At 41.1% G+C, this 15225-nt stretch overlaps 1 protein-coding gene across 2 annotated transcripts; it reads left to right on the top strand.

Annotated features, from left to right (window-relative positions):
- Window positions 1-4592: 4592 nt before the first annotated feature.
- LOC133267340 (U6 snRNA-associated Sm-like protein LSm5) lies at window positions 4593-8712 on the top strand. Of its 2 annotated transcripts, none has more exons than XM_061449590.1 (5): window positions 4593-4659; window positions 5561-5656; window positions 5892-5919; window positions 6566-6638; window positions 8420-8712. In XM_061449590.1, exons 1-5 carry the CDS (start codon window positions 4614-4616, stop codon window positions 8450-8452), a joined length of 276 nt encoding a protein of 91 aa, XP_061305574.1. In that variant the 5' UTR covers window positions 4593-4613; the 3' UTR covers window positions 8453-8712. The 2 variants fall into 2 exon arrangements, with proteins under 2 accessions (XP_061305574.1, XP_061305575.1); XM_061449591.1 differs by lacking the exon at window positions 4593-4659 and adding an exon at window positions 4669-4799.
- Window positions 8713-15225: the final 6513 nt, after the last annotated feature.

The following is a 15225-nucleotide window of genomic DNA, read 5'->3' as shown; positions in this document are numbered from 1 at the left end:
TTTCTCTACCACTTCATGAAATTACTTAGCACTAGATAAATTTTTACATACAGAGAAATATTTGGCAGTTATACAATAGCTATCTTACTTACCACTCAGAACTGTTGACATCCTGATACATCAGTTTTACCCCACTAATTGATATGATTAAATAGCATAGTCAAGGGGCTTAACATGAAATGTCACTGTAAGCTACACTAATCATTATTCTCAAACTGAAAGTCACACAGAAGGATTTTTTCTGTCCTGATTAGTCTGAAATTAATTCTATACTGAAGGTACCTTACAAGCATTTTATCTACAAGAGAGTAATGTAATGCTTCTGCTTGGAATCAGAGGGATATGATAGGGATGCAGATCAATTTTAACATCTAAAATGTTAATTTTTACACATTCAAGTCATTACACTATTAGCAAGCAGAGATGTCATTAAAGTAATGGGCAAAACAACTTTAAAATTGCGAAAGCACATAGAGACTGTTCTTTTACCATGTTTCCTTCCGTAGAGAAGTCAACTTACAAAGTTCCTGCTCCTCAGTCCTCTCAGCCCTATCTCTCTTTTCTCGTGCAGAAGCCTGTTCCTTACCAGATCGGCTGGTACAACCCTTATGGAGCACTTTGTCATTGCAATTATCTCCATTAAAATAATCCATCCTCAAAAGCAAAAGTGTTATTTTAAGCTGTTCTTTGCACCAGTTTTTTATACAAAAACAAAGAAAAAAAACCTGCTGCAAATAATGGACAGCATACAAGAGACAGCATACAAGTAGGTACCACAGGAAATTATGTGTCTCTAAAACTGCTTTGCTGAAAATCAAAGCATGTTGTGTAGCTCTATGTAATAGGTCATATTTCCTTATCAGTGAGCTCTATGTAATAAGTTATATTACCTTATCAGTGAAAACCAGAAATAGCATTCGCACTCTGTTTTCTCAGGGAATAGCTCCAATGAAGCCAATGTAGTTGAACTGGTGTGAAAGTGGAGCGATTTAAAAATCGTGTAAGTTGAGCTTCTAAATGAGATCATAATCAGTGTGCTTTAGCTTAATTTTTTTCAGCCATATGCTCAGCTGTAGCTTTTTACAAGGACAAAATCAGGTCCCCTGAGAAATGTGTAAGCAGCTTCTGGCCCTGTGTGCCTATGTGCCACTGGACAGGTCTACGTTGTCCAACAATGCCAGCTACAAGAGCTACACAGCTGCAGTGATTCTGCAAGCAGAGATTTCTGCGCACTGAAGACAACTCTTGAAACCTTGCTAGCATCCCATGAAGTCCTGGGAGCGCCTTGTCCTACTCACATTTCAGACTGAATGCATGATCTTGACTTTGCCTTCAGTGAAAGCCAGGTTAGGACCAGGTTATGCATCTATTGCATGCCATTATTCCCACAAGTAAATAAAACAGTTATAAATTTATATATTTCATATTGTGGATACAGTTTTGAGGAACCGTCTGGAAAGAGACAGTTTCATAAGAGCAGCTGTGGGGTTCAGTTACCACAGTCCTGCCCCCCTCAGCACTCCTTTTCTCTGCTGTGCTTTCAACACTGCCTCTTTCTTGCTGGTTCCAGCATTCAGCAGCCTGCAGTGAGCCATTCCAGACCATTAACAAAGCAGAACAGAATTAATTATTCTCTGTAGGTATACTTACAATGTTTAAAGATGGAAAAGAGATTGAAATGAGCTTCAGAGCTTAAGCGCAATACCCACAGTTCCATCTCTTTATATGAGAAATCTAATTTTAAACTACTCTTTATAGATCTGCAGAGAACAACCCACTGTCTTACTTGATTTCAGTTGTTGATAGGCTGCATTCCATAGCACATGCAGAAATAGAGAACTATCGTGAGTACTTGATCTCTTCATAACCAAAACCCCTCAAACAGTTAATCTTTTCAACTTAACTGCAAACTTCATCACTTACATTAGACTTTCTTTCCAAACACTGATAAAATCATTAAGCAGTAGAGGCCAAAGAACTGATCTCTGCAGGGTGTCATGAGAAATACAATCACTCAGTAATGATTTCTTATTTATAATTACTATTGGGACTTGTCACTTTAATCAGTCCTAAATTCATTAGTGCCATGTTGATTTTGTATCACTCCGGATAATCGATCAAGATGCCATGCAGCACTAAGCCTTACAGGAACAAGCCTGCTACATCAAAAATATGACCTTTATCAACCAATCCTGCAATCTCATCAAGAAGTTAACTCCACAAGCAGACATTCTATCACTTTGTCAAAGATCAATATTATAGCTGATGGACCTCCCAACATTGCTGGTAGTTCTCATCTCCAGCAGCCTGGTTTGGCCTCTGGTCCTCCTCCCTCAACCCACCCCAAGTAATTCTACCTGCCCCTGAAGGACTCCCTCTCAGGTGTCTTTGGGCCACCCCTGGGCCAGCTGTGTGCTGACAAAAGCGGATGCCCCCTTTTATTCTTTCTTGGGGCATTGTGACTCCTGCGTTGCCAGGTGACATGGAGGTGATGTGGATCCCATGCATAGCTTTGCCTGCCGCCTCCTTCCGAGGAAGAGCTTTGGGGTGCTGGCCCTGAGGCAGTGCCTGTGCCCAGGAGACAAGAGGACAGTCCCTGCCCTTGGTGGCCATGTACTGGGCACAGCTGCTGGGTGTCCCTGAAGCATCCTCTGACACTTGGCTCCCAAGAACAAACCTAGTGCTGTTACTCTTCTTTCAGACCATGACAGAAACCACCCTGCAGCCAGAAACCACCCCTATTAGTTATGCCCACTCTGCCAGAGTTAATGGTCATGAGGTCACGCAGTGACGACCACCAAGGACTTGATCTGGCTGGACACAATCCCTGTTCCAGGGATGCAAGAGGGAGATTTCATTAGCTGCAGGCTGGAAGAAAGTCAAAGTGTATCCAGAGCCATTTGCTGGGATGGATGATGCCAGGAGACCACCATGGAAATAACACAGGCTTTGGAAAACAAGGGGACAGAGATTAAACTGGTGTGGTGGAAAAACTGGTCATTTTCAGACATAGTGTAGAATAAGGGAAGATTGAAATAAGGCAAGCAGGATTGTAAACATGCTCAACTGACTTACACTTGGGCTGTAGACAAATATATATATCATACTGTTGTTTTGACTTACGTGCTTGACAAGTAGAACATCTGTCTTCAGATAATACAGGCCTCTGACAGACTAAGGCACCCTATGGACGTGCTTGAGATTACTGAAGTAATTTGAAGCACAGTAGTGCAAGTAAGCCTGCGTGAATCCCTAATAAACAGGCACAAAACATCCCTCTAGCATGGATCAAGCTCAGCAGTGCCTGCATCCCTGCTTGTGTGCCTCTGCCCAGGTGCTGCTTTCAGGATTCCCTGGTTGGCAAGGTAATGAAACTAATTTCTGATTTGCATTTCATCCATGGTTCTGTTGCTGTTCCTGCGCTGGCTCACACAGCCATTATCACTACCCCAACTGGAACCTCATACACAGTGAGGCAGGCTTGGCACTTCATCTCTGCTCTGGTCACAGCAAAGCACGCCTGCATGGAGTCCAGCAGGACAGCAGCATCCACTGATTTCAGACGTGGTGTTCCACTTCAGGAACAGAACATGCAAGTGTTCAGTGTTAACCTGGGAACTAACCACGTTTAAGAACCAAGCGTGCAGCCATGCTCTGCCAGAATTTGTTACTTTGACAGGTACACACATTTTTGCAGGCAGCACGCCTTCCTCAGGGGAGGAGTTTGCTCAGGCTCAACTCTTCTGGAGTCTGCCCCATCACAAAAACTGCAATGACTCTAGAAGCAGTAATGCCAGTTTTATTTAATGCTGTAACATTAAGCATGTTTGAACAGCCCATGGAGTATTTTTTTTTTTGCTCAAAGCCAACTGTGAATATGCAAAAGAGCTCCCGAAAACCCGTCCTGTTGCAGCTCTCCTGTGCAAAATCTCTGATTGCACTTCATTACAAAAAAGTTCCTCCCTGTGAGGGTGGTGAGGCCCTGGCACAGGTTGCCCCTAGAAGCTGTGGCTGCCTCATCCCTGGCAGTGTTCAAGGCCAGGTTGGACGGGGCTTGGAGCAGCCTGGTCTAGTGGAAGGTGCTCCTGCCTGTGGCAGGGGGTTGGAACCGGAGGATCTTTAAAGTCCCTTCCAACCCATTTTGTGACTCTGTGAATTAATGAGCAAATCTAGGGGGGGGAAATATAATAAATAAAAAAATAAATAAAAATAAAAAAATAAAAAAACAGCCCATACAATAGCTACGAAACACCGCACATAAAACCCCTTCCACTCCAAACCAAAAGACGACTGATTTGAACCGCTGATTAACACGCCGAGGCCGGGAGACTGTTCGTGTACCAACTGTACCGGGGACAGGTCGAGGCGTCTGTGCACGGCTGGAGAAGATGGAAGGGGAAAAAAAGGGGGTTTCTTTTAAATCTCTGTAACAGACTCGTACGTCGCGACTCTCCCGGTATTTAGAAGAACACAGGAGGAAACAGGGTAACGGCCAGAGGGGGCGAGCGATGGCTCTGCTATCCGCTCGTCAAGGCTGCTATAGGCCGTCTTCCGTAGGCGGCCCGTCACGGTAGCGCTTAGCGAGGTAGCGCCTAGTCTTGTCTGGATCCAACATGGCAGCCAACGCCACCACCAACCCGTCCCAGCTCCTGCCGCTCGGTAACCCGCGCTGCCGTCGCGACGCTTCCACTCTCTCGCGGTGTCCGGGCGGAGCTGGGGGTGGGGTGGGCGTCGTCTGCCGGCCGTCTGCCGGGAAGGGAGGGAGAGGCCGTTTGCAGGCTCCTCCGGCCTGGCGGGAGGTTTGAATGGGGTAGCGCGGTGGAAGCCCCTCTCGTCAGGCGGGTGTTACTTTGCTCAGCCCTGGGCGGGGGGGATCGGCGGGTGGAGAGCGGCGTTTGGGGGCCGCTTAGGGGATCCTCTGGGCCGTGGCTGGGGACGAGCGCTGGTGCTCAGGCGTCCCCCCGTAAGGAACCGCGCACTGGCGGCAGGAAGGAGCGTGTTCCTGCAGCGTTCATCCTGCTGCCTCGGGAAGTAGTTTATCTGCTAGCAGCAGAGTGTGCGAGTAGACTCTTCAAATATACATTGTTAGTGTCTTTTTAGGACAAAAGATTGCGGCCTCAAGCTACTCCAGGGGAAGTTTAGAGTGGATGGTGGGAAAAATCTCTTCACGGAGAGGGTGATCAGGCACTGGAACAGGCTGCCCGGGGAACTGGTGGAATCACCGTCCCTGGAGATGCTCAGAAATCTTGTAGATGAAGCCCTCAGTGACATGGTTTAGTGGTGGCCTTGGCAGTCCTGGGGTAATGGTTGCGTTTGAGGTCCAACCTTCAAGGTCTTTTCCAACTAGTTGATTCTATGATTTAATCTTTCCCCTGATTTTTTTGTGTGTTTTGGTTTGTTTTTTTTTTCGTTGTTTTGTTGTGTTTGTTTTTTTTTTCACCAGTGTCTATGGCAATCACTTATTTGCCACCACAGTGTCAGGGGGTTTGTCCTAAAGAATGTGCATTCTATAAAATGATCTCTTGTACATGTCAAATCTTTTGTCTGTTTTAATTGACAGAGCTTGTGGACAAATGCATAGGTTCACGCATCCATATTGTGATGAAGAGTGATAAAGAAATCGTTGGAACACTTCTAGGATTTGATGACTTTGTTAGTATCCTTTGGTGCAAGTGCTTAAGGCCATCCGCTTTATGCTTTAGCTCAATTTATGTATTGCTTTTGAGAGGTTTGAGTTCACTGGATAGAGCCTTCTTGTCTGGGTTAATTGTGTTATTCTCATATTTTTATTTTATGGATAAAATCACAGTTCAGTATAAAATAAAAATAACATTAAATACTTTAATATTTTAAAGTTCTGGGCCTTATTTTCCTTGAAACTGGATTTTCAGATATGGTGTTAGAAGATGTTACAGAATTGTAAGTACTGTTTCTGCCTCTAGTTGCTATTTAGTGGTTTGTTTCCTGAAGATAAATACTGTGCAAGACCTGTAAGCAAAGTGTTCTTATATTTTGGAAATTTGCCAGCTGAATAGTTTATACCTTGCACTTAAACTGTAGAGTGATCTATTTCAGACAGCCATGTCATAGAGTAGCTGTTACATGTTTTATAGTTGTAGTCAGGTTCCTAATTTGCAGCCTTAATTTTGCATGGGTTGTGTGATGAACTTTCCAGTAGTTTGTTTTCTTTCACATTTCCTTAAGGTCTGGGCAAAGATCTGAAAAGGTGGCTTAAGGATGAATATTCATTACTTTTTCAAGCCACACTGTAATTTGAAACCTATTCAGAATATTGGTGGTATTCAAGAAATTGCTGAGATTTAGAAGGTAAAATCGGTATCTTTATGTACTGAGCAGAAAAGTACCATGGATCTTTTTATTTGCCGGGAAGCTGTCTCTGTCCAGGTGGTCAATTTATGAAGATTGTGCTGCAGTGTAACTAATTTATCTATTAGTTCCAACAAATGCCATCTTAATGCAGAGATTTATATCAGTTCTGCAATAAAAACTGTAATTGTTGTCCCTTGTTATGTGTTCTTACTTACTTTTTCTAATGCTACTTCAGTGAGATTACACCTGAGGGCAGAAGAATCACGAAGCTAGACCAGATTTTGCTAAATGGAAATAATATAACAATGGTAAGTTGTCATTGCTAAAAGGCTGCATGTATTTATTTTCTGTATCTGTGAATCGATAAAGCAGTTGAGTTCCACCACTCAAGCTGAGCTTTCCAGATAGTTCCATGACATAAGCTATTTTCAAGTAGCTTTCAGGGCATACATGTGTGTGAACAGTGCTGGAAAAGCGATCTTACTGCTTTTCTTGGTACATAGTACAGTAAACATGAAGAGAGCATGGCTCTGAATTTATTTGGGTGAATAGGTTTCTGGTCTTCAGGTGTGCAAGAGAATTGCTGACCTTGTTGTTCACTGTAGGCTGGTTCGTACAGTGGCTTTCAACTCATGAGCGTTTGCAAAAGCATGTAGGGTGAAATACATCTACATTTCATTCATTATCTCATGTATAAATATTTTTGCAGAAGTTTGAATGCTTACAAGCTCATCAAGGCATTCAGCATGTGATGCCCACAGAGCTGTACCTTTTACATGCTATGAAAAACAAAAATCTGGAGATCTGTTGGATTATACCAAACTGGAACCACTGTGATTTTTTAGTGTATTATGTGCTTATGTATGTATAGCAGTACTGAAACCGTAATTGAATATTGTAATTCTGCACTTGCTGAATTCTGCAATTTCCTAAGCACCACAAAAACAGACCCACAGTAGTTTTTTGCTTGTGTGCATAAATGGCTACAAAATGTGGACTTCCTACATAAAGGCATTGCTAATTTTGTGGGAAGAGAAGAGGAAGTCTGTCGAGCCTGTCAGCTCTGTATAAATGAAGAAGAATCTCCATTTTGCTGTCTTAACCTTCCTTGCACCACCCTGCTGTGTGTCTGAGCAAGTGCCATCTTGACTTAATTTCAAAGCCTTTTTCTGCTTTGGTTATTGTTCTGCATCCTTGAAAGGACTGTGCACATTCTGACATCTTGTATGGGGTGGAATTATTATCACCCAGTTAAGCTGGTGGTACAATGTCCTTGAAGCAGAAGCTGGTGACTTAGAGTGCAAATTTTCAGCAAGACATAGATGTGTTTCTATATTAGATCTTATGTCTCTTCCAGAGACATATCTTCCCACATCAGGAAGACTTTAGACTTTTTCTTACTTCACTCCCCAAAGCAGTGAAGGTCTTTGTCATTAGAAATGCTCAGCTAATTATTAAGAATATATAAAAAAGGAAAAGGAATGGTTAAAATTGTTCAAAAAGAATGTATAAAAAGGAATAGTTATCCTCTTTCTTTTTTCCCTTATTAATGTTTTTCCTTTTCTGTTGTTCAGTTCTTTACTTTCTTTGCAGGAAGGTGCTAGTCCCTGCTATCTGTGAAAGGGTTCAGGCTCTTTCTTAGTTTTTGGGCTCTGCTTAGCAATAGGAGTTGGAAAGAGGAAAACAAACTACCGGTATAGCAACAGTCTGGAGAAGAATCAACAATTAGAGAAATTCTTCATGAGAGGAAGCATAATCTTTGTCTTTAAAAACAAGCTGTAGTGTTTCTAGACAGAATCATCTCCTTAAATTGAATAATAAATACAATAAAATCCAAATGTCTGTTCCCTAGGATCTCCTTTAGGTTTTGTTAAACATTCTTCCTGTTCTGGAGATTTTTTTTGGCCTTTGCTTCTCTGTCAGCGACTGACTACTTCTATGTGGAGAGGAAGATAATATTGGATCTAAAAATTCCTTTTGTGGTCTACCATAAAGCCTTCATCTGCCAAACTATTGTAAAGCAAGAACACGTGGGTTTGTAGAACTCAAACCTGATGTACTAACATAAAATTGTCTTATTCTTTTATAGCTGGTTCCTGGAGGAGAAGGACCTGAAGTATAAATTGATGCAGTGTGTGTACATATATTGTATATATATTCTAAATAGAGCCTTTGGGATATGGGTGTCAGTGGGGCTTGGTGTGGGTTGGTTGTTGGGTATTCTGTTTTTGCACTCTTGCAGTTGACGTTTGATAAAAGGCAAGGATTTCACTGTCAGGAAAGGTACATTGCTAATGGTAATGCTGACTTTGTAAGCTGAATCATGACTTTTTTGTAAAAAACATACCAGTCTGTTCTGAATAAAAGGCTTTCTTTTTGCTAGTTATTGTGTTCTGTTATGTAAGTGCACAAGTTGGATAGTTTTAGAACTGGTTGATGGAATGGAAAAATAATAGTTATTTTTCAATTTCTGTCAGTCTTCAGTTTTTCTACATCTGTTGTGTTTGGTTTTGGTCCATGTGCATTTGGTTTTGGCGCATGTCTATCTTATGATTCAGATCCTAAGCTGCATCATTTGTTTGAACACAGCTTCAGGCTATGTAACCAGAAACCATGTGTGATTCTCAACAGCCTTTGGTTCTTCTGGCCTTGAGCTTCAGCTCTCTTGTGCTTCCACTTGGTAGGTGTACTTTTCTTATAGTAAAGACATTGTAATGGTATTTGGCAAGCGAGGATAGACAGACCAGACCTAGTTCATGTTTTGGGTCTTGAGAGGGGCCGGTGTGAAAACTTGTCATTCTTATCCGTGTTGACTACACTTTCACCACTAAGTGGTGCTGCGTATACTTAATTAAATTGGGAGCTGGCTATACCAGCTTGCATAATTCAGAGTAGTCATTTTAGAGTAAATGTTCTTTTAGCTGCATCTCTGTTCTTCTGTGATATAAAAACTTGACAAAGATTTGGAGCAACTACTACTTTAGAAGAATTTCCATGAAAGAATTGCTGGGGGGCATTGTCATGATGGACAAAAATGTAACAGATTCTAAACTATGTCCAGTGCAGCTTATGCTTCCACAATACACTATTCAACTGATTCCTAGCTGTAAATGTCTGAAGAATAATCACAGGTGCCTGCTGTTACCTTAGGGATAAGCAGGGTGCATTATGGACTCACAGGGACAGGAAGTGCTTTGCCTTCCTATCAGCAGAAGAAAGAAGAGTTGAAGAGGGCTCAGGAGCAAGAGACTGTAAGGACGTTGCTGTACTAGATCCTTTTTTCTTGCTTTTTCTGACAGAAAAGATGCCTTCTACTAAATGGTCTTAGCTCAAAGTCCTGGGAGAATTTGCTTTAGCCTGCTAGAGAAGAAAGAAACTCCTTCCTCAGTCCCAGGGAGTGTGCTACTTTGGATTCATTTGTTCTGAATCTGCAGTTGCATAGTGACAATATATACCATCAACTCCCTGAACAGATTTTCTTTTGTGCCCCCATTTCCTTCTCCAGCTTTCTTAAATCAATTTAAGAAAATATATATATTGGAATATCATCTGGACTTTATTTTCTAGAACTAATTGACTGTTTTCATTGGAGCACTTAATACTACACTGGCTAGAAATCTTATATTGTCTTGGGTTGTTACTGATGATTCCATTAGGGCCCATGCAGGACATCTCAGGCAGCCACAAACTGGAAGTGTAAACATTATTTACAGCAATTATTTCTACCAGGAAAACCACATGTAACTATTACACACATCAATCTTACAGGAACTGTATTATTCAATCACACACCCTCACTAGGGAAGACTCTTCCCCTTGGAGATACCCCTACATGTCCTGTGGAGGAACCTTCCCCTTATGATGAAATAAGACAAACGTCTGGTTTACTGATAGAAGTGAAATACACATAGAAACTGGACAGAAACAATGGAGAGAAGTTGCGTATGCTTTGGTTCCAGGTGTTACAGCAAACAGGTGTATTAATAGATACAAAGATTGAGGATTTTGCTTTTATATGCCCACCTGAAACCACCTGAGAACATTGGTGTGATGGAATTATTGATGATGATATTCTGATACAAAGGAATTACCTTTTTTCATTCATGAATAGAAGATACTATAGAAAATGCTCTTCTAGCACACATTTCGAAATGAGTTCATAAAGCTGATGCAGTTAGTGCAGAAAGTTGACAGCATGTGTCTGTTCATTTAAAGAAGATGAACAGTTTGATGCCAGCTCAGTGGGAAGACATAACAGGCCTTTTGCATGTGCCCAGACATGAAACTGGTGGATCAACAGGCAGAGTAAGGCTAGAGACAAATGCCTTTGTCAGGAGTGCCCACTCCAGAGGGTTTATCAGTTAAAAAAGTTATGATGGTAATTCTCAAGACCAAGTTGACTAGAAATTGCCTGCACCAGCTAAGCATGAATTGTATTTGAAGATATACCATTTTAGGCATGCTTTTTTCTTTTTCAGCTGCCTTTATGTCTGGGCGCATCCTTCTTTGAAGCAAGCAGCCTCCTCTCCATTTTCCTTTCTCTTCAGGCTTAATTTCTGATTTGCTTTCTACTGTCCACTTTTGACACAATTTTCTTCCTTCTCTTTTCCTGCCTCATTATGAGCAGCTGTGATAAAAGCAAAATAAAGCCCCACTAACAAGATACTTTCAGAACTGAAAAGCTACCCTTATGGCTGCTATGTGCTGTATTACATTAATTTGGCTTGGAAAAGTGTATTTTTAAAGACACATAGGTGGCAGTTGGCCAGGCCTCAGTGACCTTTGCTTATGGAGTGTCTTTGAAAATTGTCATAAATGTATTGCTATGGAAATGAATAATCCTCTTTCAAAAGAGGTATATTATTAATAACAGATAACAATACATGCCAGCAGCTGCTCAGCCTCCTCAGAGTGCTCTCCAAAATGTCACTCATGCTTTGCCTAAAACGTTATTGCAACACTTAATGCCATGGTAATGGTTATGATGCCTGTATAATAACAGTCAAATGGAATTGCTGTCAAGTAATTTGAGTAAATCATAGACCTTTCTCTGATGTTTTGATTTAATTTTGCTCATATCTCTTGCATGAAAAAATCAGCATTATATGTTACCAAAAGCAATTGTGCAAAAGTCTTTGCAGACATATTTAATCTCTTACTGTTTATACATTTTCCTAATAAGTATGGGTAATACACCCATGGCAGCGTAACAGTTTTTCATGGAAACAGTACCAAACTTGTGGTATGCTCATGCTACCAAGGTCCACTATAAGGGCAACATAAGTCCTGTGCCTGATTAGAGTTCTGCACACTGCTGCATTGCACCAACTCTGCTTCTGCAATGTTCTTTTCCAAAAGCAGGGCCAGTAACACTACCTGTATAGCTGCTGCTATTCTCCACAGTGATAAAACGTGTCGAAAGTGAGCCACAACATCTCATTCTTTGTAAGCAGGTGGTGGAGGGAAAAAAAGGGTACAGTCAGGTTTGTGTGGGGATAGATGGGGTTATTCCCCCATCTCGCATAGGCAGGGAGAAAGAATTCCCATAATCCAGATGGGCACAAGAGGCAGTGAGGTTCTTCAGGTGAAATTTTAGCCTTATCTGGACCTTCGACTGACTTTTCTGGACAGAAGAATGAAGGACTACCACCATCAGTTCAGGGAGATAAGACAAAGATGAAAAAAAGAAATGCAGTGGAGTAAGTGGTGAAAGCGAAGAGCAAATTTTACAGTGAAATCAAGGAAGAAAGGAAAAAAAAATGGAAAAGGAGAGGAAAAATACACTTACACATACCAAATTTATTTTATCTAGACTAGCATACCCTTTACAACATCCTTTAGCCACCAAGACATTTGTGAGGTAAGGCTGGTACTATGTGAGAGCGGACTTAGCTAGATCCTGCTGGAAATCTGACCTGCTCCCTTTGCATGGCTATGACACCACTACAAATAGCAGACAGTTCCAAAGGTAAAGCAAAAAACTCCCCCCTTTAAATAGTTTTCATCACTTAGTAATCTAGCGATTTGACATGTTTTGGGTAAAACATGATCTGTCTCTAACCTCCATTTATGAATTAAAATTACCATGTTGTTGCTAACACAATGATAAAAAAATTAGTCACACTACTGAAGCTGATATGACTGTCACTTAGATAATCCTGCAAGAAACAATTTTCTGTTGTACCTCACTGAAAGTTCAATAATTTTCTCTTTCTTAACAAATGTTACTCATAATTCCAGACTGATGAGCATGTCCAGAGTGGGCTGAATCATATTGTTAGGAGGGAAAAAATTTGATGCAAAATTAGCATATGCACAATGTTTGGCTCAGAACCTGCTATGATAAAATCCTCTACAATGTAAGCCAATGCACTAGGTTGGCTTACACTCCCTGCAAGGCACAGGTGACAGACAATATGAGATGCTCGCTAAACAGTAATAGAGAATCACAGAATCATAGAATGGTTTGGGTGGAAAGGACCTTATATCATCTAGTTCCAACCCCCTGCCATGGGGATATATACCCTTTGGAAAAAAGAGCCCTGCTCCAGTATCATAAGTTTGTAATAGGTTGAACATCAAGCAAAAAATTATTTACACTAATTCCTCAATGTTTAAATAAGGATCCTTAAAGTATATTAATCTCTACAAAGGGACACAAAGGCACATCTTGTGTTGAAAGAAATGGCTGAGACAGACCCTAATTTGTATAGATACATCTCATGTTACTAGTACAGGCAACACAAGGAACCCTTCTGATTTATCAAATAAAAATAAATGTTATAATAAGCAAATTTGAGACTTCCTGTAGGTAATGGAAAATAGAAGAACTGGGGACTTTCTTGGGGCCCATGGATTTTACACCTGCACTGCCAGAACTACCTGAGACTGAAACTGGGGTAAGACTGTTTAATTTTGCAAACATCTCTCAAAAGAAATAGTTTAAAGCCTTAAATAAACCATCAGAAAAAAACACCACTGGTTCATATGTTTTAGGCAAAACTTGCATCCTATTTAATATGCTACTTGATTTTTATGTAATATCTATGAGCTCTTTGGAGGGGATCTTCAGAGGTCTGAGGTATGCAATCTGGCAGGTTGGTATTTAAGCTGGGAAATCAACAATGCTAGGGAAAAACAATTAGTGCTGATGTAAAAAAATAAACTCACAGAATCATAGAATGGTTTGGGTTGGAAGGGATCTTAAAGCTCATCCAGTTCCACACCTCTTGCTAAGGCTAGGGACACCTTCCACTAGACCAAGTTGGTCCAAGCCCCGTCCAGCCTGGCCTTGAGCACTGCCAGGGATGGGGCAGCCACGGGTTCTCTGGGCAACCTGTGCCAGGGCCTCACCACCCTCACAGGGAAGAACTTCTTCCTAATACCTAATACAAATCCCCTTTTTCATTTTAAAGCCATTCCTCCTTGTCCTGACACTACATTCCTTTGTAAAAAGTCTTTCTCCAACATTCTTGTCAGCCCATTTATGCTGGGCTGCTCTAAGGTCTCCCTAAGCGACTTCTCCAGGCTGAACAAGCCCAGCTCTCTCAGCCTGTCTCCACAGCAGAGGTGCTCCTGTCCTCGGAGCATCTTTGTGGCCTCCTCTGGACTCGCTCCAACTCAACAAATAAAAATCAGGAAAACAGACAAAATAGATGTATGACTTTGGGGGGGGGAGGGAGGGGGAAGGGAGGAGGGGCTGCAGGGCAACCTCTGTCAGACAGGCTTGGGTTGTCCCATGGAGGAAACAGCTGGTTCCAATGGACCCACCACAGGGCACAGCTGAGGGAGCTGGCAGCATCTCTGAAGGTGTTTTCCCCAAGTATTTAAATATCTGCCTTTGTTTCTCAATAACCAAACCAATAATTATATATTTATATTAATTGGCTATAAATTAAGTTAAATTCCTTAATTAGAACCTGCTTTGCCCACAACAAATTTATTTAAGGATCAGTTAGCTGAATTAAGTGGGATTTGGTCTGAGTTTTATTTTTTATTCTAATGAGAATTTTTCCTTACATTTGAGCTTTCTGGAATTGTCAAGATTGCCATTAATATCTTGCATTTGTATAGAACTTTTCATACTGAAATATCCCAAAATATTTTATAAATTACAACTACTGGTCATGAAGCTTCCCGTCAATTATAGAATATCCAGTAACAGAGGGTATAGAATAATTTTGGCAATGGAGAAGACAGGCACATTTAATTAAATGTACATTTTTCAGCTGCGTTTGGAAAAAAACACAAAACAGCTGATTGCCTTCCAGGAACAAGCATTCATCACCAGAAAATTACCCCTGATGCCTGCTCAAAAAGAACATTTGTGGAGCCAGTCCATCCAGAAGCAGTGGCGGGAGCTTTCTTCAGCCACAAAACATCAGCCAGACACATTTTTTTCTTAACTTCTATCAGGAGAAATAGAGCAAAATTTCCTTAGATTTGCTACTTCTGGGGGAGACATAGTTCAGAGGTGTTTTGGAAATTACGTCTATCTGAAACATCTCTGATAAAAACATCAACATTTCCATGTTTGATCTATATTCAGAAGTGTATGATACACTTCTTAATCACACACTGCCATGCAAGGTAGAGTTTTATCATCATGCCTGGTGAAAACAAATATTTAAACCTGGTTTTCTTTCACTGAAACTTCATACTACAGAAAGCGACAGCTGTTTTGAACATAGCATTGTTTCTTTAAGCATTTTGGGGGTGATCATTACTCTCACATGTATGTCAGAAGAGGTAATATGTCAGAACGAAGTTTCAACAGCTTGTGGCTAGGGAGTTAAAAAACACTGTGACAGAGGTTGTGAAACATTGTGATACTTTTCAGTTTGGTTTTAAAAATTGAGGTTATTATACAGTATTTTCAAATAGAACAATATATTC

Source organism: Pezoporus flaviventris, unplaced genomic scaffold (assembly GCF_033815535.1).
Source record: "Pezoporus flaviventris isolate CSIRO_AGI_PZ_B2104156 unplaced genomic scaffold, CSIRO_AGI_Pfla_v1 ptg000007l, whole genome shotgun sequence".
NCBI lineage: Eukaryota > Metazoa > Chordata > Aves > Psittaciformes > Psittacidae > Pezoporus > Pezoporus flaviventris.
This window is presented reverse-complemented; position numbering and strand designations above follow the sequence as displayed.